The sequence below is a fragment of the Trachemys scripta genome, chromosome 2 (genome assembly GCF_013100865.1).
Source record: "Trachemys scripta elegans isolate TJP31775 chromosome 2, CAS_Tse_1.0, whole genome shotgun sequence".
NCBI classification, from domain to species: domain Eukaryota; kingdom Metazoa; phylum Chordata; order Testudines; family Emydidae; genus Trachemys; species Trachemys scripta.
The window spans coordinates 12,455,277-12,477,418 of NC_048299.1; the positions used below are offsets into that span (position 1 = coordinate 12,455,277).

At 47.6% G+C, this 22,142-nt stretch overlaps 1 protein-coding gene across 1 annotated transcript; it reads right to left on the reverse strand.

Annotated features, from left to right (window-relative positions):
- Positions 1–1,585: 1,585 nt before the first annotated feature.
- On the reverse strand, positions 1,586–1,945 carry LOC117871652 (recQ-mediated genome instability protein 2-like). The gene has a single exon (XM_034759446.1). The coding sequence runs from the start codon at positions 1,943–1,945 to the stop codon at positions 1,586–1,588; it is 360 nt and encodes a 119-aa protein (XP_034615337.1).
- Positions 1,946–22,142: the final 20,197 nt, after the last annotated feature.

A 22,142-nucleotide genomic window follows, 5' to 3' on the forward strand; every position in this document is an offset into this window, starting at 1 on the left:
AAACTCTGTGTGTGCACAAGATGTGAAAAATTCAGTGCTTTTATCCACCATTCTCAGCTGCTTAAAAATAAACAATGAAAGGTGGAGTTGTTTTGTGCTCCAAAATGAATGTGGAATTTCACAGGCAGAGTTTTATACTGTATTTCCATATGTCTATGGACCTGATCCTGCAAACATACACATAACTTTACTCTTACTTTTGATATTAAAGGGGCTTCTCACATGAGTAAAGTCACCTATTTGCCTAAGTGTTTGCAGGATCAGACCCTGAGACCCTCATCCCTGCTTTGGCCCCTTTATGCCAGGTAAAAGGGCCAGAACAGCATAAAGGGGCCCTAGAAATCCCATATCCAATCAGGGAAGGATTCCTGGACTCAGACACTGTGGAAGAGAGCGCTAGATCTGCCTTCCAAGGACTCCCTCACAAGCCCTGGTGTAGGGCAGGACTAGGGTACGAAGGGAGTGAGGCCTTAACCTGCAGCACTGGGAAGTTGCTGTAACTTATACAAATCCCAGGCTGCTGAAGTTACATCGTGGCCTGCTTAAGCCCCGCATGCAACCTGGGCCTGGGGGTACTGAACGGTAGCTAAAAGTCAGTGTAGCCACCTTCCACCCAGGCTGCAAGTTCTGTGCTGCCTGAGGCCTAGCACAGCACCTGATGCCCTGTGTTTGGAAAGCGACATGCAGATTTGTGGGGCTAAATAAGTGTTCCACAGTGATGATAATACTAAAACACACCCCAGCAGTTCACCACCGTTACAGTCAGGTGAATCTGGCACGGTGAAGAGTGGTGCAACCAGCTGCCCCTCCACACTCACTCTGACAGTGTGTGCATTGTAATCCAGGTGTCTCAATATAAATACATGCAGCAGGTTGAAAACTGAAAATCTGGGGGCAGCGTAAAACAAATGCAACTTAACATCAACATAAATATCAAGGGATATTGGACTGATTGCGCTGGTTGGGAAGAGGTGAGGGGTAGAGGGCTTGCACGCAGAGGAGAAAGAAGGAACAGTACTGCATAATTCAGAAGATCCAGCTACATAATTTGGCTCTCATTTGCCACATAATGTGTGGATGGTGCCTTGCTTAAAATATGTCCAGTCATGTCTTTTCAACGGTGTACAATATTAGGAACTGGTTTTGGAGTGCCAGCTGCCAGTAGCGCTTTATGACTCATGGGAAAATAATGTCAATATTGCTACTAAAAGGCACTGATACCATCTCAGTTATTTAATAAACCCTTGTATTTCAGGGCAGGGCATTCCTGGGGGCAGTATTGCACTGGGGTTGCTGAACGTGCCGCACGTTGCACCTGCATTAGTTGTGCTAAAGTCCCTCAAAAATGCAACACCTATTTGGTTTTTAATAACCCAGGACTAAATCTTGAGGAACTCTAGGATTTGGCCCAATCCTTAACATTTATAGTCACCCTCTACAGATCGTTAACACTTTGGAAACATCACTTGACTTTAATACTCACAACAAGTGTAACACTAGTAAATGTCTCCAGGTCCTTTAGGCTGCTGATAAAAATACACAGCAGCTAAGAAATGTTTCTGTGCAAATCCTCCACTTCAAAGCTCTACATGCTCCTGTGTATAGGATTATCAGAAAAATCTGTCATCTTCACAGATTGAAGAACAGGCTCTGGACTGCGGGAGTGTACCATGCCCATCACCATTACATATTTTCCTTTGGGGACCCGCTCCACCCCCAGCACCAGGAAGGGGCCACTCTCGTCCTGCAGCCGGGCTGAGCTGCCCCGAGCGCCCCCGGCTTCCACCACCAGCATTATGCCCTGCATCCCCACCACCGGCACCGCCAGAAGGCCCTTCCCGGCCTCCTCCAGTCCCAGCAGCCAGGGTCCACCCGCGGCCCGCCGGCACAGCTTCAGCTGGGCGGCCAGCACCTTCACCGGCGGGCTGCGCGGCTCCCCTACCATGCTGCACCCAGCACGGCCCGGGCCTGACAAATGTTGTTATCCTTAGTTTACACATGGGGAGGGGAAGGAGGCAGGGAGATTTATTGTCATTTATGTTACAGTAGCACCCAAAGGCTCAGATCAGAGCCCCCATATGCTGGACACTGCACAAACATGCTGCAAAGAGCCAGTCTTTGCCTTACTTGATTTGCCCAAGAGAGTGTGAGCAACAGAGATAGGATTAGAACCCATGGGTTCCTGGCTTTTGGTCTTGGGTGCTGATCTCTGTGCAACACCTCATCATTAGTGATGAGATCAACCTTTCTCTTTAACGCACTCATCCTCACTCTAACAACTCCTCTGTGGGACGGTCAGGATGCTTGCTTCCTAAAGGATGACGTCAGCAAGAACACAAGTAGATATTTAACACAGTACTATAAAATGAATATAGCATCAGCCTGGCCTGACAGCAAATTTCTCAGCGTCCTCCTGCTGGAAGCATGGTATAGCTAAACTCAGATGCCGGCCTGCTGTCTACGCTTGAATTATCGCCAGAGCAGAGGGATTGCAAATGCTAACCTTGTCTTTGATCCTGTAAAGATTTAGGCACATGCCTAACTTTACACCCCCGTTGGGACTACTCACGTGAGCAAAATTAAGCACGGGTGTGAGTCTTTGCAGGGTTGTGGCTTTAGAGTACACATTGGGTTGTTTGTTTCGAAGCCTGAGCAAAGACTTGGTTACATGGTCTGGTCGTGCAGGCGTTTCCTAGTCATTCCACACAACGTGTTTGAACATGGGCTTGTGGCATGTGTTCATTTATCCAGCAATCCACATCTCGGTGATCCGAGATGCCACGTTCAATTTGTCTGACCGATTCAAAAAAGGCTAAATTAAATGACACATGAAACTTGGGATCTAAAGAGCACTGAAAATGAAACTTTCAGCAACACCCATAACTCCAGCTGAACAGAAGGATGATGGATAGCGCGACGACGATTCACAGCACGTGAGGCAGAGAGAAGCTGCACAAAACAATATGCTGCCCCCGGTGCTGATACTGCTGAGGCGAGGAGTTTTGCAGCTCTTGCATAAACTGTCATGAGATCCTGAAGAGCACGAGGAAATTAGGGTTCCATCAGGAACATTCATTCCCTGGAATCTTGACTGACTTGTTTGCAGAGTTGAGCAGCAGCGCGACCTTCAGCTGTTCCAGGCTAACTCCAGGAGTGGGTGTTGCTGCCACAGCCAACAGGAATTACTACAGAGGGCAATGGGATTACTTAGCTTGTAAACTCTTTGTCTTTTTTTCTTCTGTGTTTGTACAGTGCCTGACACAATGGGGCCCTGGTCCATGACCTGAGCTCCTAGGTGCTACAGGAACACACACAATAATAATAATTAATCATATGGTCAGTCCAAGTAATCAAACAAAATTAAAGTGCACTGGATGACTTACGGGCAGTAGGGTGGATCCCAGATATGTTTTTTGCATTCTCATTACTTGCTCTGGGAGGACCCAGTTATGTTATTGGTAGCATTATATCCCCAGGGCTAAGGTAAGATTTGAGGTGACCGTATTTCAAGTATGAGGAAAATGCAAGATTTACAAACTGCACCATGACTCACACATGGAATATTTTATCTATCTCAGGTATTTAGTTGGCCCCTCGTACTAAAGAAACTGAGTGCCCCCCAGGATTTAATGCAGTTAACCCTCACAGCACCCCCTAGGAAGTATTGTTATCTGCACTTTACAGCTGGGGAACATCTGAGCCACAGAGAGGCTGACCAAAGTCACACAGGAAGTCTGTGGTGGAATAAGGAATTGAATTCAGGGCTCCCAAGTCCTAGTCTGGTACCTAACCACTAGGCCATCCTTCCTCACATCTTCCATGCTTCAATTAGACCTACTCTCCCAGGCAATTACCCCTCCCCCACTCTTATATAAATCCTTCTTCAAAACCCACTTTCTGCCATGGTGCTACAAGAAATGAATTAGCTAAGACACTTATTTATGCTATTTTAAAAGATCTCTTTGGTCCACCATGTTATACACTAGCCTTTGCTATGTAGCTTTACATCTTTATTGATGCAACCTCTTTCTTCCCCGCTCCACTGTTTTGTTACCTATTGGAAATTTGATTGTAAACTCTTTGAATCAGAGGCCAAATTTCCAATATATACCATGGGGACTGGAGGGAGGGGTCTAGTACACTTTGGGACTCTGAAATAATTAACAATTAATTAATTAATTAATATAAGATATGAAAAAGAAACACTCTTTAGGGGTTGGTGTACGAATGGAATCTCTTCTCGTTGTGAAGCCTAGTAATCATGGAATGGGGAGGATGTGAAATGTCCTCTTCTATTAAGCATGCCAGCCAGAGATGGGGTTTTCCAGGGCAGAGAAAGAAGCTGCCTCCAGTTAAATACATCCGGTTTATGGGTTTTGATGGTGATTATGAGAAATGTTCTTTATTTGAATGAGGAACAATCACTATCTAAAACTGTCATTGTATGATGCCTCCCCTCCCCACTGTACTTGGGACTGGAATATCTCATATCCTAATAATTCTCTGCTCTTTGCCCCTCTCCCCCACCATGCCATATGCATTTTAGCACTTCTGTAGGCCTGGATGTACTCTATGATAGCACTGGGCCAATTCCTATGAGACAAACAATGTGTTGAAAGATGAGAAATTAAACAGGTGGGGAATTTGGTACCAGAAGGATTCTGGACCTGTTGTTATATTACCAAGATCTTTTTATTCATTTGCATCCAAAAGTGCAAGTAGAAAAAAGCTTGGGATAGGTGCTCTACTCAGCACCGGGTGGCCCGTTACAGTGCCTTGATTTTGTGCTGCCTGGCACAGCTTCTGTTAGAGCAATCTAGGAGCTGCTTTAACATATGCCACTGGGGGAAGGTCCCCCAGTGAAAGATTGGCATGGTAGAGCACAGCTCTCTTATGCTTCTTTCCTCCCCTGCCATTTCCCCTGTGCTGGGCAGGAGAGGACACAGGAGCCATTTACTCCAGCAGGGAGGTCCCCTCTGTTTAAAGTAAAGCAGATGCTTAAGTGCTCTGTTGAATTGGCACCTATAGAAAAATCCACTAGGGACTTTCTTGTGCCAATCTGTTTACCTGGAGGCACTCACCTACTACAATGAGAGGTGCCAGTCAAAGCTGGTCAGGAAAACATTTATTTTTTTCTACCAAAAAAAAAAAAAGGTCAACCAAAAGGAAAACCAGAACTCCTCCCCCCCGCCCCCGTCCAATGTCTGCAACCAAAAGTTTCTGTGTAAAACAAACAAACAAAAAAGGGTGAGGGTGTTTTTTACAGGAACCCCCAAACTGAAATTTTTTTGAGAAATCTGTTTCATCGAAAAATCATTTTCCATCAGGAAGACGTATCAGCAGAAAATTTCTAAGCAGTTTTAGTGCCAGTTCCAAAGCTAAGATGGATGTGATGAGGATAAATACATGAAAGAATGTGAGGCTCTGGTAATAGAAGCTATATAAGTCCCTTAGATAGATTAACTGGAAGTCCAGAGTTTAAAATGTGTTTGACTTTAGCAATAAAATCTAAAAGGAGGCAAGAAAACAAAAAGGGAAATAGGATCATTAACCCATAGTACTGGTAGAAAGAGTGTCAGATTTGTCTGCCTGAATTTAACTGAACTCTTCAGGGCGGTTTTTTACGTGCCTGTAAAGCACTGTTGATATGTACAGTGCTTGATAAATAAATAATACATAGTAATCATGTTTAATAAAATATGCTGGGTGGTGTATTTTTTTAATATTGGATTGTTCCTGACAATTCAGAGATTTGATTTATTTCTTTAGGGTCAGAATGAGAAATAATATATCAAGGTTGTGTCACTTGTCTGTCTGAAAAACATGCATAAGTCATCCAAGTTGGCATTAGTCATACGTCCATGGATTTTTAAGGCCAAAAGGAACCATTTTGATCATCTAGTCTGGCTTCCTGCGTAACACAGGCCACAGAATTGCACCCAGGAAGTCCTGAATGAAGCCCCATAACTTCTAGCTGAACCAGAGCACATTATTTAGAAAGAGATCCCACCTTGGTTTAAAGCCATCAAGGAATGCAGCAGCCCTACGTAAAGTGTGCCAACGATTAATTACCTTCTCCATTAAGTTTTCACTTTTTTAAAAATGTAGCTTCTAGCCATTGAATCTTACTATGTGTTTGTGTGCTAGATTAATATCCTCCACTATTAGAAATATTTTCCCGGAATAGGTATGTGTACAGCCTCACCAAGTCATCTCTTTACTATCTCTTAGATAAACTAAACAGATTGAGCTCTTTTAATCTCTCCCTGCAATACAGATTTTCAGAGCATGAGTTTCTTTTCTGGGGTCTTTTCTGAATCCTGTCCAATTTTAAGCAACCTTTAAAAGTGTGGACACCAGAACTGGACACAGTATTCCAGTAATGGCCTCACTAATGCCTCATACAGAGGCAATACCACTTCCCTACTCTTACTTGATATTCCCCTTATACACCTCTACCCCGATATAACGCTGTCCTCGGGAGCCAAAAAATCTTACCGCGTTATAGGTGAAACCGCGTTATATCGAACTTGCTTTGATCCGCCGGAGTGCGCAGCCCCGCCCCCCTGGAGCACTGCTTTACTGCGTTATATCCGAATTCACGTTATATCGGGCCGCGTTATATCGGGGTAGAGGTGTACATCAAAGGATCATGTTAGCCCTCTTAGCCACAGAATCACACTACCGTTGATTAAACGCTATGACCCTGAAGTCCTTTTCAGAATCAGTGCTTTCTAGGACACAGTTCCCCATTTTGTGAGGGTGACCAACAGTCTTTGCGCCTAGATATGTGAGCCTTTGGCTTTATTAAAATGCACATTCAAATGATCCTACCATACCAAGTGATCCAGATCATTCTGTATAATTAACCTGCCTCTTTTCTTATTCACCAATTCACCAGTCTTTGTGGTATCTGCAGACTTTGCCGGAAATGGTTTTGTATTTTCATACAAATCATTGATAAAGATATATTGAATAGCACTGGGCCAAGAACAGGTCCCTGCAGGACCCAGCTAGAAATACTCTAGTTGATGACAGTTCTCCATTAGCAATTTCATTTGGAGATTTTTAGCAAACCTGGTGTTTAGAAAGTGATCTCCTCTGGGGTGAAATTCACCTTATAAGGAGGCCACCCCAAGATCCATGCAGAGGGTTAACACAAAGATGTGTGCTAGGACTCTGCCCGGGGTGAATTTCACCATCTATGAATGTTCTGATCACCCAGGTGCACGAGTCTTTGGAAATGCAAAATTTGCACATACTCAAAAGAAAGTTGGGTTGAAACCACTTTGAAAATAAGGCTAGAATGACCAGACGTCCCGTTTTTAAAAGGGACAGTCCCTTCTCGCCAGCCACCCACCCACAAGTGGTGAGTGGTGGGGTCCAGTGGAAAACAATGGGGATGGGTGTGCAAGGCCGGTGGAAGGGCAAAGCTGAAGCATGCGGGGCTGGCCGCTCCCCCTGCTGGTCCGTCAGCGCAGCCCCAGCTGCCAGCAGGGCCTCGCCCACTGTCCTCTCTGCCAGCAGGGCCTCGCCCACTGTCCTATTTCTGGCCGGCACTGGCTGTGAGCTGCAGCACCCGGTGAGTGTGGGCAGGTGCCAGGCAGCGGCCAGTTACGTGTCGCCTCCACTGCTCACCCTTTACTTGCTCCCTCTCTCATGTCCTCTCCCTGCTTTGCCCCTTCACCCTCCCAGCCCTGCTTCTCCTCCATATGCTCCCCGGCGGGGAGCCTCCCACTCCCAGCACTGTGCGGAGAACCAGGCCCTGGTCGGAGTTCTCAGCTCACCAACAGCCTGGCCGGCAGGCTCCTCCCTTCCCCCACTACCTCTGGCTGGCGGTGTTCCAGGAAAGCCCAAGACCCTCGAGCCCAGGGCGCTGGCCAGGAGGAGCCGAGCCCTGCATGTGCCAAAGCCCTGCACAGCGCTGGCAGGGGGAAGCCTCTGCCCCTCTGCTAAGTTCTGGAGTGGTGGTGGGGGGAAGCGATTTCCAGTCTGTTCGTGCCCTGACCCTGCAGGCTCCACAGCAGCCCTCAGGCTGGGGCTTAGCGCCATCTTCCCCCCCGCCACCCCACTCCCCTGAGCCCTGCCCCCAGGGAGTGCAGGGCTGCTTAGTCCCACTTTTTAAAAAAAATTCAAAGATTTTTGGAAAAGGTTGGTGTGAAATTAACACGCTTGGAAAGTTCAGTGTTGACCACTTTGGAAACTGAAACTAGAGCTGTGTGGAGAATGAACATTCCATTTCGCAAATGATTTCGAGATTTCAAAATTTGGTTTTGTCCCAAACTGGAACAAAACCTGAAAACTTTGAAATCCTCCATGAAAGAAAATTCTGAAAACAATTTTAGATTCAGGTAGACTGAATTTTCAATGTTTCAACAAAATTGATTTTGACTTTTCATTTCACAATATACTGTATAATATAATACATTTAAAACTTTTCAAAATGAAACATCAAAACGTTTCATTCCAGAAATGTCAAAATGGGACATTTTGATATTGTTGGAACATTTTTTTCCTTGCTTTGTTCCAAAACAAAACTCTGGCAAAACTAGAGTTATAGATCTGATTTTGTAAAGCATTTGCATTTCAATGGAACTGCATACGCCCATGAAATATGGGTCCATCAAAGTTTCTCCAACTAGCGCTGACTGAACCCCTCTGTCTATCCAGAGGACAGGTTATGCAAACGTTTGGTTGGTTGGTTTGCTTACATTTTAAACCCTTTATATGAAACTTCTTTGAAAATGAGTTTGATCTTGGGAGGAACAAGAGTCAGAAAGATCAATGTGGAGGGAACAGAATGCTGAATTTTTTCCCTATCAAATCTTCTCCATCCAAGTCCCCTACATCCCTGGGCAAGTCCTTCAGCAGAAAACAGAGAAACACATGTGTCCAGCTTTCGATTGGTGTGTTGTGTGGGTAGACATAGGCAAGCCAGTGAGGGCTTGATCCCTGAAATCAATGGAAAATCCTTTTAATGGCTTCTCCCGAATCTCTGCTGCTTTTCATTTTACATCTGTGCAAGGCGTGTCTGTATATAGTGGTACCAACTCAGAGTGGTAGGTAGCACTTTACAGCCACTCTGCACAGGTCTGAGCGACTGCATAAGGTGCAAATGAACTGAGAATCCCGATTTCTCCTTCTGTACAGTGGGGATAATGCTCACAGGACTCATCGTCCCAGCCTGGCTGTGAGAATGAATTGGGTTAAAGTATGTGTTGAGGATGAGGATTATTAGATGTCCACTAGAAATTCACTTGGTCCCATTTACCGTTCGGGACTGGAGTTTAGCAATTAGATACTGTGGCGGCAGATGCTATAGAAATGACATAGACAGACACACAGCAATCTACCTAATGAATTACACAGAAAGAACAACGCTGCCCACCTCTCCCTCCCAAACTACTGGGCTATGTTTGAAATCCAGATCCAAATCTTACAGCTGGAGCCCATCTCTGTTTACAGTCCAGAAATGAAATCTACTGTCTCCCAGAGAGCCGGTGTGGTCCAGCGGTCTTCTTGACAAGTGGGAAATTTGTAATCCACCCCGACAATTCCATGACTTTTGATCTTTGACCCCTCCTTGGCCACATTTATTTGTAACCAAAGGAAGAGCAAAGGCATTTTGTTTCCCCACTGGACTACTGTAGCACACAGGCAGATTAGCTTTCGCTTTGTGCTTGTAGTTACATCCCTTGCAGCCCACACAGACTGTGGCAGAGTTTATTGTTAGAAGCCAAATGGGTGCCAAAGATAAGCTTTCTCTAAAGAACATCCTCTTTGATCCTGTCCTTCCGCCAATGGCATGTTAATAAAATAAACTCGGCTGTGCACGGGCTGTGTGTATAGCACGTTTCTTCCACCTAGCCAACTTTCCCCCAAACCTTCTTTATTCCAATCAATCATGTGGCTGAGTTATGGGGTTCCAGTCAGTGGGGGTTGATTTAATTGCAGTTTTAGGGACTGTGAGAAAGCAGAATTAATGCCATATGTTTTCAGGCTTTGGGACCATCACGTGATCTCGCCTTCAGTTTTGGCTGGAATTCAAACATCACAGTGAATGTTCAGGTTCTTCGGTGCTTCAAATTGTAGCAAGACTTGACTCCGTTCTCTGGTGGGTTTTCCAGGGGTGGGAGGCTGAGGGAAGTCAAGCTGCAGCCTGGGGTCCATACTTGCAGTGGCAAAGCATAGTACTCCAGATGGAGAGTGCCATGTCTCCTTCCTGACCGCACTCCAAATATAAGGTGCTTCAGCAAAGAAAAACGAGGTGGAAACATGTGAAAGGGGGAAAAGATTGAAAAGAGAAATAAAACACTCAGCTTCTCAGTGTATGTTGTGTGCTTTTCATGGAGCCATTCCAAAAGAGCAGTCATTTACCTCATACTCCCCCCATCTTAGTGGTCTTTGAGTGCTTTCCAGCAGTGCGTTCAGTGACGTGCCTGGAATATGTCAGGCATGATACCCTCTCCGTTCCTTTCCCCAGAGGGAAGGCTGGAATCAGACTTTGTTGCAATGTGTGGTGAGTTGGCATTCGTGAAGGTGAGCTCGAAAGAGACACCCTGCTCCACAGCAGAAAGGGACAAGGGTTGAGGTGGCTTAGTTTCTGAAGGGGTGAGTTTCGCAGTCATGGACCAGCTCCTGAGAAAATGACCTTGGAAACTATACATCCCTTCTGATTGTACTTCAGCACCTTACCCCACTGTTGACTTTAGGGGTTGAGAACTGGGCCCAATGCTGAAGTCCTCACTAGAAGGCAGATTGTGCCTCCTAACTCCAAGTGCAAAACTGCCCTCTTCCTGGGGAGAGGTGCAAAGAGGCACTGTCCCCTCTCTCCTTTTCCAGGACCCCATGGCGAGCACTCTGCAGAGTCAGGGTTCACACAGGGAGAAGGGGAAGGAGGCATGATGAGTGGGGTGGAGACTGGGCAACCACACCTTGGCTGGAGATATGGGTGGGGGGACCTTCAGCCCCACTGAGATGACCTAGAAAGCTAATACAACCTCTGGCTGTACTGCTTGTCTCACAGAGGCCCCTTGACTGTAGGGATACCGGGGAAGCCACGGCCAAGGGTGTCCATAGTAACATGACTCCAATGGAGCCACACTGTCAGTTCTGTCTGGGGATCCTTGGGTTGTGGGTGGGCCCTACAGCTCGTTCAATGTGTTTTGAAAGAATTTTTTTATTTTAAACTTCACCGCTGGTTAATATTCTTCACTTCTCACTGGCTAAGCTGCATTCTCACTTCTAATCTCTCAGGGAGGCAGTGTGGCCTGGTGGATAGCCTCAGGTCACACTGAGTTCTAGTCCTGGCTTTGCCCCTGACCTGCTGGTTGATGGGTCAAGTCACAACACTCCTCTGTGCCTCAGTATCCCTATCTGATAATGATACTGACCTCTTTTGTAAAGTGCCCTGAGATCTATGGGTGAAAAGTGCTACATACGAGCTAGCTATTGTTCCATTTTCTTACCTGTCAGTTACTGTCACATTATTAATATTGTAGTTGCACACAAAAGCCCAAATTGCAATCAGGGCCTCATCGTGCAAGGCACTGTACAGCCTTATAAGTGCATATCTCTGCCCGATATAACCTGTGTGTAACGTGTGCACTCAGCACTGTTCCAGGGATGGAGCACTTTGCAAGCATTCACTGATCCTGTAAGGCAGGTAAGTTACTATTCCTTTCATACAAGGCTGAGCCAGCATCAGTGCTGGGGGTAGGACTCTAGGGATCCTGGCTCCCAGTTCTGTGCTCACACCACTGGGCTATTTCCCTTCACGAGGCTGTGGATGTGCCAGCCGCCAGTGATGTAAAGTGAACAAAAATTATGTGTCATGGACTAACTGCAAGGGCAACACTGAAGAATTCAATGGGCCAGATTCTCGGCTGATGTAAATTGATGTAGCCCCAGTGCATTTAAGGGACCTATGCTGATTTATACCAGCTGAGGATATGACCTGGTGTGTTTTTGATACTCTTCCCAATAGGGAGAAGGTGCTCTGACAACCTGTGAGGGAGCCAGCGCATGGAAGTCAGGGAGAGATTTCGAAGGAATGCGGGTTCCCAGTGGAACACAATACGAGTTAGGCCTGGTCTACACTAGGCGTTTATGTCGAAGTTAGCGCCGTTACATCGAATTAACCCTGCACCCGTCCACACCGCGAAGGTATTTAGTTCGACATAGAGGTCTCTTTAATTCGACTTCTGTACTCCTCCCCGACGAGGGGAGNTAAGTAAAATCGAACTACTCTCGTAGTGTAGACAAGGCCTTAGAGACATCTTGGTATTTCTAGAGGGGGACGTGTGCTGATATAGCCTCAGGGTCTGAGCGGCAGCTGAGTATGGTGGGATGGGTTGGGGGCAGTGCATGTTGACCCACCCATCAGTGTCCTCCCGTAGTGTAGGTGTACACAGCAACGGCTACGCACAGCTGTGGAACTGCAGCTGTGAGTGGGCACCAGCACCACCGCTGCTCTGCACGCCAGCGGGGAAGATTCTTTCCCTTTCAACCCCAACAGATCTCCCATGCCAAGCCAGGCTTCGTGCAGTCAAGAGGACTTAGCCCACTGCAGCGTTAACTCGAGTTAGCTAGCCACAGGCTAACTCAAGAGAAGTAATTCCGCTAGCCGCCACTCTGTGACATAACGCCCAAGCGGCTCTGTCCCCACTGGAGCTTCACTCACGCACATTGGGGCACCATGGTTCTTTGCTCCACCGTAAATCGATCCGCTCTATGAGTTCTTTCCCAGTGAATTGTGGGAGAACTTGTCTCTTTTTTCTGGGCACATGGCGGGAATGGTGGGATGGCTAGTCTGCATCCTCTCTCTAGGGTGGTCATGTTCGCAGCTGATGAGCTGTGCTAATTTGAGCTTTAGCCTGCACCCCCAGGGGGGCTAGCACCACCACAAAGGTTTTTGTGTGTGGACAGGAATGGAGTTAGGGACAATGCTCAAGTTATGACTCAAGTTAACTTTGCAGTGAGGACAAGCCCAGAATGAATCTGTGCATGGACAGGGGACAAGATGGAGCTTGACTGTCAGACTGCTGAGCATCACGGGGCCCCCGGAATACAATGGAAATTGTGGTGCTCAGCCCTTCTGAAAATCTGGTCCTAGCATGCCACGCCATCTTCCCCAGGGTAAACACACAGCAATCACTTCACCTGCACCATCTCTGGAACGGAGGTGACAGCTGTTTAACAACTCACCACAACATGTGAACCAGGCAGCTGATGGGACTGACTAATGTGGATTCATAGATTCCAAGACCAGAAGGGACCATTGTGATCATCTAGTTTGATCTCCTGTATAATACAGGCCAGAGAACTTCCCCAAAATAATTCCTAGAGCGTATGGCTATGACCCAGCTGACAGTTAATGACAGGAGGCAGGGCCATGGGGCAGAAAGCAAGCAGCCCTTCTTTTCTTACCTCCTATTGTTAGAAGTTTGGAAGAAGAACATGACCCTGTCTTGTGGTGGTGCCAGCCAGGCTCCCCATCTCCTATTCTCAAATACTTTTGCTTTTATTCTAAAGCAGTGGTTCTCAACCACGGGTATGCAGAGGTCTTCCGGGGATACATCAACTCATCTAGATATTTGCCTGGTTTTACAACAGGCTACATAAAAAGCACTAGCAAAGTCAGTACCAACTAAAATGTCGTACAGACAATGACTTGTTTATACTGCTCTATATACTATACGCTGAAATGTAAGTACAGTATTTATATTCCAATTGATTTATTTTAGAATTATATGGTAAAAATGAGAACGTCAGCAATTTCTCAGTACTAGTGTGCTGTGACACTTTTGTATTTTATGTCTGAGTTTGTAAGCAAGTAGTTTTTAAGTGAGGTGAAACTTGGGGTACGCAAAACAAATCAGACTCCTGAAAGGGGTACAGTAGTCTGGGAAGGTTGAGAGCCACTGCTCTAAAGCATGCAGAAAAAAACATGGCATTTGTCACTGGTGGAGGTGTTGGGAGACACACGTGGGTGCATGGATGTGTTTTCATACAGCATGTGCGATTAGATGAGCATGGGTTAGGGCATGACTAATTAGGGCAATTAATCATCAGGACTGAACAACAGAAGGATTACTGCAACCAAGTCAGGTGTAATAACTGGTTAGTGCATCTGTTAATGTGGAGTGCGGGGGTGGTGGTACAGTAGCTACAACTGCTTTGGGCAAAGAATCTAACATTTCTAGTTGCTTAGCTAGATTTTCCATGTCTGAGGATGAATGAGCCTGTTCTCGATGTCTCCATCCCTTCCACAAAATCAACTCATTCTTAAATTCATCCTACATCTGAAAATTACCTGCACAGAGTGGGGAAATTGTGAATTGTATTAAAAGGATACTGGGAGTAATTGTTTCTGCCAGCTCTGAATGTGAATAGGCACCAAACTACTTTTAGTTCTTTGCAATGACTGCCATTCTCTCTCTCTTTAAAACCAAACACAGGTTGTGTCATATGCCTGTTAGTACAAATGGCCAAAAGAAATTTGACGGAACAGTTTTCCATCCAAAAATACAGTTTCATCAAAATTGAAACGTTTTGCAGGAACGTGTCAATTTTGATGACACATTCAATGGGAAAAAATCAAAAGGAATCATTGTGACTTTTGTTTCATTTTGATAATCTGGAAATTTCTATAACTTTGTTTCAACTTTATCGTTTTGTTTCCTTTCTATATTTATATTTTTGTCAAATATTCCTGTATATATATATATATATATATAGTATTATATGTAATAGTTTTTATTCTATTATCATGTTTTGACATTATCAAAATGAAACATTCTGTTGGTCCTGAACTGATTTTTTGTTAATAATTTTCGTTCTGTGGGAAATTCTGAAATGTCAACTTTTTGTTCAATTTAGAATGACTTCGTTTGAAATGTTGGAATTTCCCACAGACATTCACGAGGCCTGTTCTCCAGAGGTGTTGAGCATCTGCAACTGCCACTGACTTCAACTGGAATTGAGAAAAATCAAACCCAAAGGGACCAATCTTGCTCCATTAGAGTCAATGAGGGTTTTGCCGGTGACCGTATTGGGCAGAGGAGTGAAATCTGCAATTCACACTTCTTCTTTCAATTACACACACACTGTGTCACAATAGCACTTAAAGAGACACTGCCAAGTTCAGTAGCTCAGCATGTGACCTACTTTTTCTTTCTGAATTGTTTACAAAGTCCACGTAATTCTTTGTGGGTTACACCGGTTTCAGGGCGTTCATCTTTTTTTTTAAAAAAATGACAGATGCTCAGCACTTCCCCAGCCCCACAGCAAGAAAGGGGTGTGTGAGCTCAGAAGGAGAAGCATGTGGACTCTATGTTCTGAGTCAACAGGGAAATAGAAGAGGGAGTAGTGCTCTCTCTCTCTCAGAGGCTTAGTTGGCAGTTCTTTCTCACATGCTCAGGGTCTCCTTACTCACCCCATTCAGAGTCGGAAAAGAATGATTCCCTGGGTCAAATAGGCAGGGATATTGTGGGGTTTTGCCTTTCACTGCGGCACGGAGCCTGGGTCACTTACTAGCATCATCTGGGTATATCTCATCCAATCAATTCCCTGCCATTGCAGTGATCTCAGGCACTGGTGCACCTCGGTCCCTCCTGTTCCCTGCCTGTGGCAGATAATAGTCTTCTGATGGCTATAATGCTTTGGTCTAATTCTGGATGTTGGGCTTGGTGCAGAGAGCTGGGTTGTGTTTCGTGGCCTGTGATATACAGGTCCCGTCTGGCCTTAAACTCAGAGGCACAAAGGGGAGTTAGACACTCAGCTCCCACTGATTTCCAATGAGATTTGGGCACCAAACACTCAGCAGGCCCTTTAAAAATCTCCCTCCAAAAGTCTAAGTGCCCTCTGTTGGTTCTGATCCAAAGGCTCCTAGGAGCTCTCTCCAGGAGGGATTTTTTCAATAATTATTCTGAAATGCTTTTAATACTACAAATAAGGAATCCACCTGCTGCTTTTGGCCACAGGGATCAGAATGGCAAAAGCGCAATAAATCACCTCTCTTCTCTTTGCTGCCAGCAGCTCCACCTTGCAGCCGGAGAGCAACATCTTTCCATTTTGTGCGAACACCCACAGCAGAGTTTGTGTCTGCCAAATTCACACCTCAGATTCCGCTGTTGACTGAACACTTACAAGGTGCTGAACGTGAACAATATTTTCCATCTCTTTGAACAAAAGCCTTTGTCATAGTTTCACATCATGTAACCAGATTCATCCCGAGGAAGGGAACAAGCAGATGGTTTTTAGTTGTCCTGTTTTGTTCTTTAAAGGTTAACATCCCTGTCTGGAAATGTACCAGTGGATCTGGTTGCTGAGGTGCTTTTTGTTAATTGGTAGAAAATAATTCATAACCGTTAACTGGGTCGGCTTTAGGACCCGTGGGGCCTGATTCGAATACCTGGCGGCGATCCGGGTCTTCGGCGGCACTTCAGCGGCGGGGGGGTCCGCTCCGCCGAAGACCTGGAGCGGACCCCACACTGCCGAAGTGCCGCCGAAGACCCGGAGCGACCGCCGCTGGGCGAGTAAAAAAAATTAAAAAGGCACCTAAGGCGCAGGGCCCTCTTAGGCCTGGGCGAGGGCCCGATTCCGGGGAATCAGGGGAATTAGCCTAAAGCCAATCCTGACCGTTAATGGAATTCAGGTCATTGTGCTATGAGTACTTCAGCAGAGCGCTCCTTGGGTTTCAACACAGGCCTGTGGGGACTGATAGTCAGCCCCTGTGCCAGAGGTCCAGCATGAGGCCTCTGTACCACGTAAAGCCTATTTCGAGGGCTTAGGCCCCAGTCCTGCTGCAGGCGGGTGGACCCCTGCATCCACATGAAGCAGCTTGCAGGATTACAGCTGTACATAGGGATAGCTCAGTGGTTTCAGCATTGGCCTGCTAAACCCAGGGTTGTGAGTTCAATCCTTGAAGGGGCCACTTAGGGAACTGGGGTAAAAATCTGTCTGGGGATTGGTCCCCCTTTGAGCAGGGGGTTGGACTAGATGACCTCCTGAGGTCCCTTCCAACCCTGATATTCTATGACTTGGGCCTGGCTTATACTTGAAAATTGTGCAATATAAGGGTTGAGGGGGTGGAGAAGGTGTGATTTTTTTAACGCTACAGTTGTAGCGTAAGGGAATAGCTGTACCAGTATAAAGCACCTTTATACCAATATAACTGCATCCACATGCGGGGGAAGGGGGATTGTTTTGCTAAGTAGACCAGTATTGTCAAAGGAGTACAACTTTCTAGTGTAGGCAAGGCCTGGAGGGGTGTATAGGCCTTGTTCTGAGCCTCTGCGTGGAATGAATTTCACCCTCAGAGCTTAGGTGCCCCATAAATGCCTAACACTGAAGGGAATAAGCAGGTGGTAGGCAGCCCCACAGAGAGAGCTTAGATAGTCAATAGGTCACATCCTGCAGTTCTCACCCAAGGGCTGGTTTATTCCCATTCACGTCAATGGAGTTCTGCCACTGAGTTAAACAGGACTAGGGGCAAGTGCTCCATCTTTATTCAAGCAAAATTCCCATGGCAGCCCATCAGGCTAATAGTTGGAGAAAAAAATAACAACTTTGTCATCATCAAATTGCACCATCACCTCCCTGGGCATCCATTGCCAGATGAACTGAAATGCTATATGTATGTGTGTGTGTATCTATCCTTGGGAGACCTTTTTGAATTATGTGTAAATATCTTTCGGGTCAATTGTATTAAATGAATGGTTTATGGATTATTGTGGACCAGGATTGTATGTAACTTGTCGAGACTGTGACATTATACATTTAAAGTAGTCTTCAAGGATTTGGAATCAAATCCTTAAAAGACCAGTTAAAATTAGAAATCAATGCATTTTGCATAACAGCGCGCTTGATGCAACCCGCTGGATTAAAGTCCTAGATTTGGAGCTGAGTTTGCATCTCAAACCTATCATGTCTCTGATTCTAAACCCCATGAACTTTGGGTGTTAATGATTATTGTTTGTGTTACAGTCGTGTCTACAGGTCCCCAGCTGAGATCAGGGCCTCGTTGTGCTAGGTGTTGTACATACATATAGCGAAAGACAAGACAGAAGAACGGTGGGAGAAGGGAAGTGTTATCTCCATTTTACAGATGACATACTGCAGCACAGCAGGACTGAGGGCCAGATTTGTAAAGGTATTTTGGCACTTATTGGTAGCTAGGTGCCTAGGGAGAGTTTCTGAAGCACCTAGGCTCCTAACTCCCATTGATTTTAATGGCATTTAGGCAACTGCGTGCTTTTGATAATCCCATTAAGTTTCTCTCTACATCGTTAGGAGCCTAAACCCCTTTAAAGATCTAGTCCTAAGTGACATGCCCAAGGTTACACAGGGAGCATGTGGCCAAGGCAGGAATTAATCCCAGTCCAGTGCTTTAACCACAAGACTCTCCTCCCCCTCACTTAGTGGCTGGAAATATAACTGAAGTATCTGTTGTGTCGTTGCACTTTTAAACTCATGTTGATTTGTAGGGCACTGTCGCTGATTCAAGGTGACTGCACCCTACTCTGTGTTCCTCTCCAGGGGCACCCATTCACATCTCAGGTCTTCAGCTGTCACCTGTCTCTGGGCAGGGACCCTCGTCCCTCCCCCTTCAGGCCGGGGAGTTTTAAGGCTGCACAGCTCCCTGCCTTAGACTGTGAGATCCCCAGCGTCTGCCCTTGGCTTTCTGTCCAAGGGCTACGAACCACCTATGCCAGCACTTACCACACAGCTCTTTCTCAGCAAGCTCATTTATGCTTCTGGGAAAAGCATTACAGAGAAAACATACAACACCCAATAAAGGTTCCTATACACGTGCTTGGGGTTTCCCAAGGTCACCCAGCAGTCCGATGGGCCCTAGCAGGCTGAAGTCTTTCCAACCCTTCTGCAAGTATTGGGGCCCGTGGACAGAAGGTCATGCCCGTTACCTGGATCAGAAAGAAGGCCCTGAGTCAGTTGAAACCCATCCTTGTTATATTGAAAGGCCTTTCTTCGTCTTTTGGTCCCTGGAAAATCCAGTTTGAACTAGTCTGTGCAAGCCTCCCTAGGAGGTGGTACCTCTCTGGAAGTGTTCTCAACCTAAGTGGTTCACCTGAATCACCCCCCACTGGTTCTGGTTCCTGGAGGATTTGTGATAACCCTCCCCCCTGGAGTTGCATACAATCCCTGGCCCACAGTGAGACATAAATTTAATGCTGTGTGATCCCCAGCGATACTGCATGCTAGGGTGACCAGATGTCCTGATTTTATAGGGACAGTCCTGATTTTGGGGGCTTTTTTTTATATAGGCCCTTATTATCCCCCACCTCCTGTCCTGATTTTTCACACTTGCTATCTGGTCATCCTACTCCATGCAATTGTAATATCTGTCCCAGGCACTGTTGCCCCAACCATAGCTCTGGCTTCACAGTGGCTTTGTCTGGGAGTCCTATACATGAATCATTTTGACAAAAATGTTAAAAATGAACGAAGGTAGGTCTGAAATTGAAAGCGAGCTGGATGACTGCTGCTTCTGCATTCCTCCTGCTGCTAGGAGAGAGAAAATTAAAGAGAGGAAACTGAGCTAGCACAGCAGAAACTGAAAGGAAACCACCTTTCACAGCTAACAGGAAACCAAAATCAAATAGGAGTTAACTGGCCAGTGCCAGCACTGGCTGTAATTGTGAGGTTGGGTTTAGGTTATTTTTTATTGTATTAATTTCCTTCCCTTTGCCTCCAATAGTTTAATGCAAAGAATTCCTGCCCCTTAACAGATACAGTCGTGCTCAATCTACACTCGCCCTCTTTTACATTTGAAAAATGTGAATTTGGGGATTGTGTAAGGTTCACAGGATGGACACCACTGAAGGTTTAAGCCAACTATTCCTCCACAAAGCATGCAGTAGGTGGGGGAACTGCCCTCTAGCAGTCAGATGATAATCTATCTATTTTAGCTATTTGCATGGCCCCCTGTAGTGAGGCGGTGTGGCGCCCCTCCGTCCCGCATAGGGCTGAACTTCCCCTAACCCCAACGTGGGCGGAGCCACCGGGTCCGGCACCTGCCCCTCCGAGGTCACGGCCCCGACCCGGAAGTATAAAAGCCCGCCTGCAGAGCTCAGTTCAGCCCAGGCCGGCAGAGAGAGCAGACGTCCCGGGCCGAGCTCCTGCTTGGGAGACAGCCACAGGCCGCGAGCCGCCTGCTACCCCACCGCGCCGGTCGAGCCTACCTCTTGCCAGGTACCCCGAGGAGGAGCCAAGCCTTCCCCGGGCCCGCTACCCGAGGAGGAGCCAAGCCTGCCCCATGCCAGCTACCCTGGTGGAGAGCTGCCGGACCTGCCCCCAAGCCCCGCACCAGAGGAACCGATGCTGTTGGACTGGCCCGAACCCGGCGTCGCCAACGAGGTAGGCCCCGAGGGGGAACACGGAAGTAGCCTGCGGGTAGCCGACCCCGGTCAGGCTGCAGAGACATGTAAGCCAATGTCAGTGTGTTTCGGTCAGGACATCCCACTGACCAGCAGCGGCAGTAACCGCTGCTAGGGCCCCGGGCTGGGATGCAGTGGAGTGGGTGGGCCTGTGTGTCCCCCCCCCCCGCCGCCCCCGCTCACGGGTGGCGGGCTTCCCCCTCACCCAACGCTCAGGTAGGAACCTGGGCCTCCCCCAAGTGTATTGTTGCTCAGCCCCCGCACCAGAGGGCCTGAGCTGTGACTGTTTGTGCCCCGCCCTGACCCAGGGTCTGGGCCTACTTTAAACTGTTGATTGTTGCTCAGCCCCTGCACCAAAAGGCCTGAGCGAGCTGATTGTTTGCTCAGCCCTGCCTGAGGGCCTGAGCTCCCTGAACTGGGGGTCGCTCAGCCCCTGCATAAAGGTAGCCTAAATGCAGGGTTAGGCCAAGACTTTGTTCTCGGCTGTGACTCTAGCTCAGGGCTTGCTGAAATATACATATTCTTGGTGGGGGAGGAGGTTTGGGGAATTGTATCAATGCTTTCACCACGAAAGAGAAAAGTAAACTCACCCAACCCAAGATACCTCCAGCACTGCTGAAACCTTTCCTAGCCCATCACTCAGGAGTCAGGATGGGAAATGTAAGGGGTGGCTCTTTTCCCAGGCTCCACCCACTTGTGATGCCAAAACCAGATTCCACTAATAAGATGATCATCCCTCTTCTTGCTTGTCTGTTCTGATCATCACAGCAATAGTTAAGTGTGGGTGAGGTAATATATTTGATTGGACCAACTTCTATTGGTGAAAAAGACAAGCTTTTTTCTTACACACAACTCTTCTTCAGGTCTGTGTAAGCTTGTCTCTTTCACCAAGAGAAGTTGGTCCAATCAAAGATATTACCCCACCCACCTGGTCCCTCTAATATCTTGGGACCAACACACCTAAAACAATTTAAATGGTCACCGTTTGGTTTCAGAGTTAGTGCACAAAGAAGATGAATGGGAGCAGTCCATGTCTCTCGTTGTTATTGCTTCAGACTGTCTGCACGCTCATGCAGATGTCCCTGCATTGGTAGGGTTACCATACTTCTGGATTTTCCCAGACATGTCCGGCTTTTTGGTCCTCAAATCCCTGTCCGGGGGGAAATTCCAAAAAGCCAGACATGTCCGGGAAAATAGGGAGGGGTCGTGGGGCTTGGATCTGGGCTGGAGCTGCTGGGGGGGGGTGCAGGAGCCGCTGGGGCCGTCGGTGCTCGGCTGCCGGCCGGCACCGCTCGCCCGGGGCCGGGGCCTATGCTGGGGCTGGTGCCGGACGGGCCGGTGCCTTGGGGCCTGATCCGAGCTGGAGTTGCCGGGGCCGGAGCCGCTCGGCCGGTGCCCCGGGGCGCGAGCCGAGCTGGAGCCGCCGGGGCCGGGGTGGGGCGGAGCCGCTCGGCCGGGGTCAGCGCGCTTGGCCGGAAGCAGGGCCAGTGCCCCGGGGCCTGAGCCAGGCTGGAGCCGCCGGGGCTGGAGCTGCTTGGTTGGGGCCGGTGCCCGTGCCCCAGGGCCCGAGCCGAGTTGGAGCCGCCAGGGCAGGCCAGAGCTGCTCGGCTGGGGCCAGTGCGCTCGGCGGGCACCAGGGACGGTGCCCCGGGGCCCGAGCTGAGTTGGAGCCGCTGGGGCGGGCCGGGGCCGGTGCCCCATGGCCCGAGCCGAGCCAGGCCAGTGCCGCCGGGGCCGGAGCCA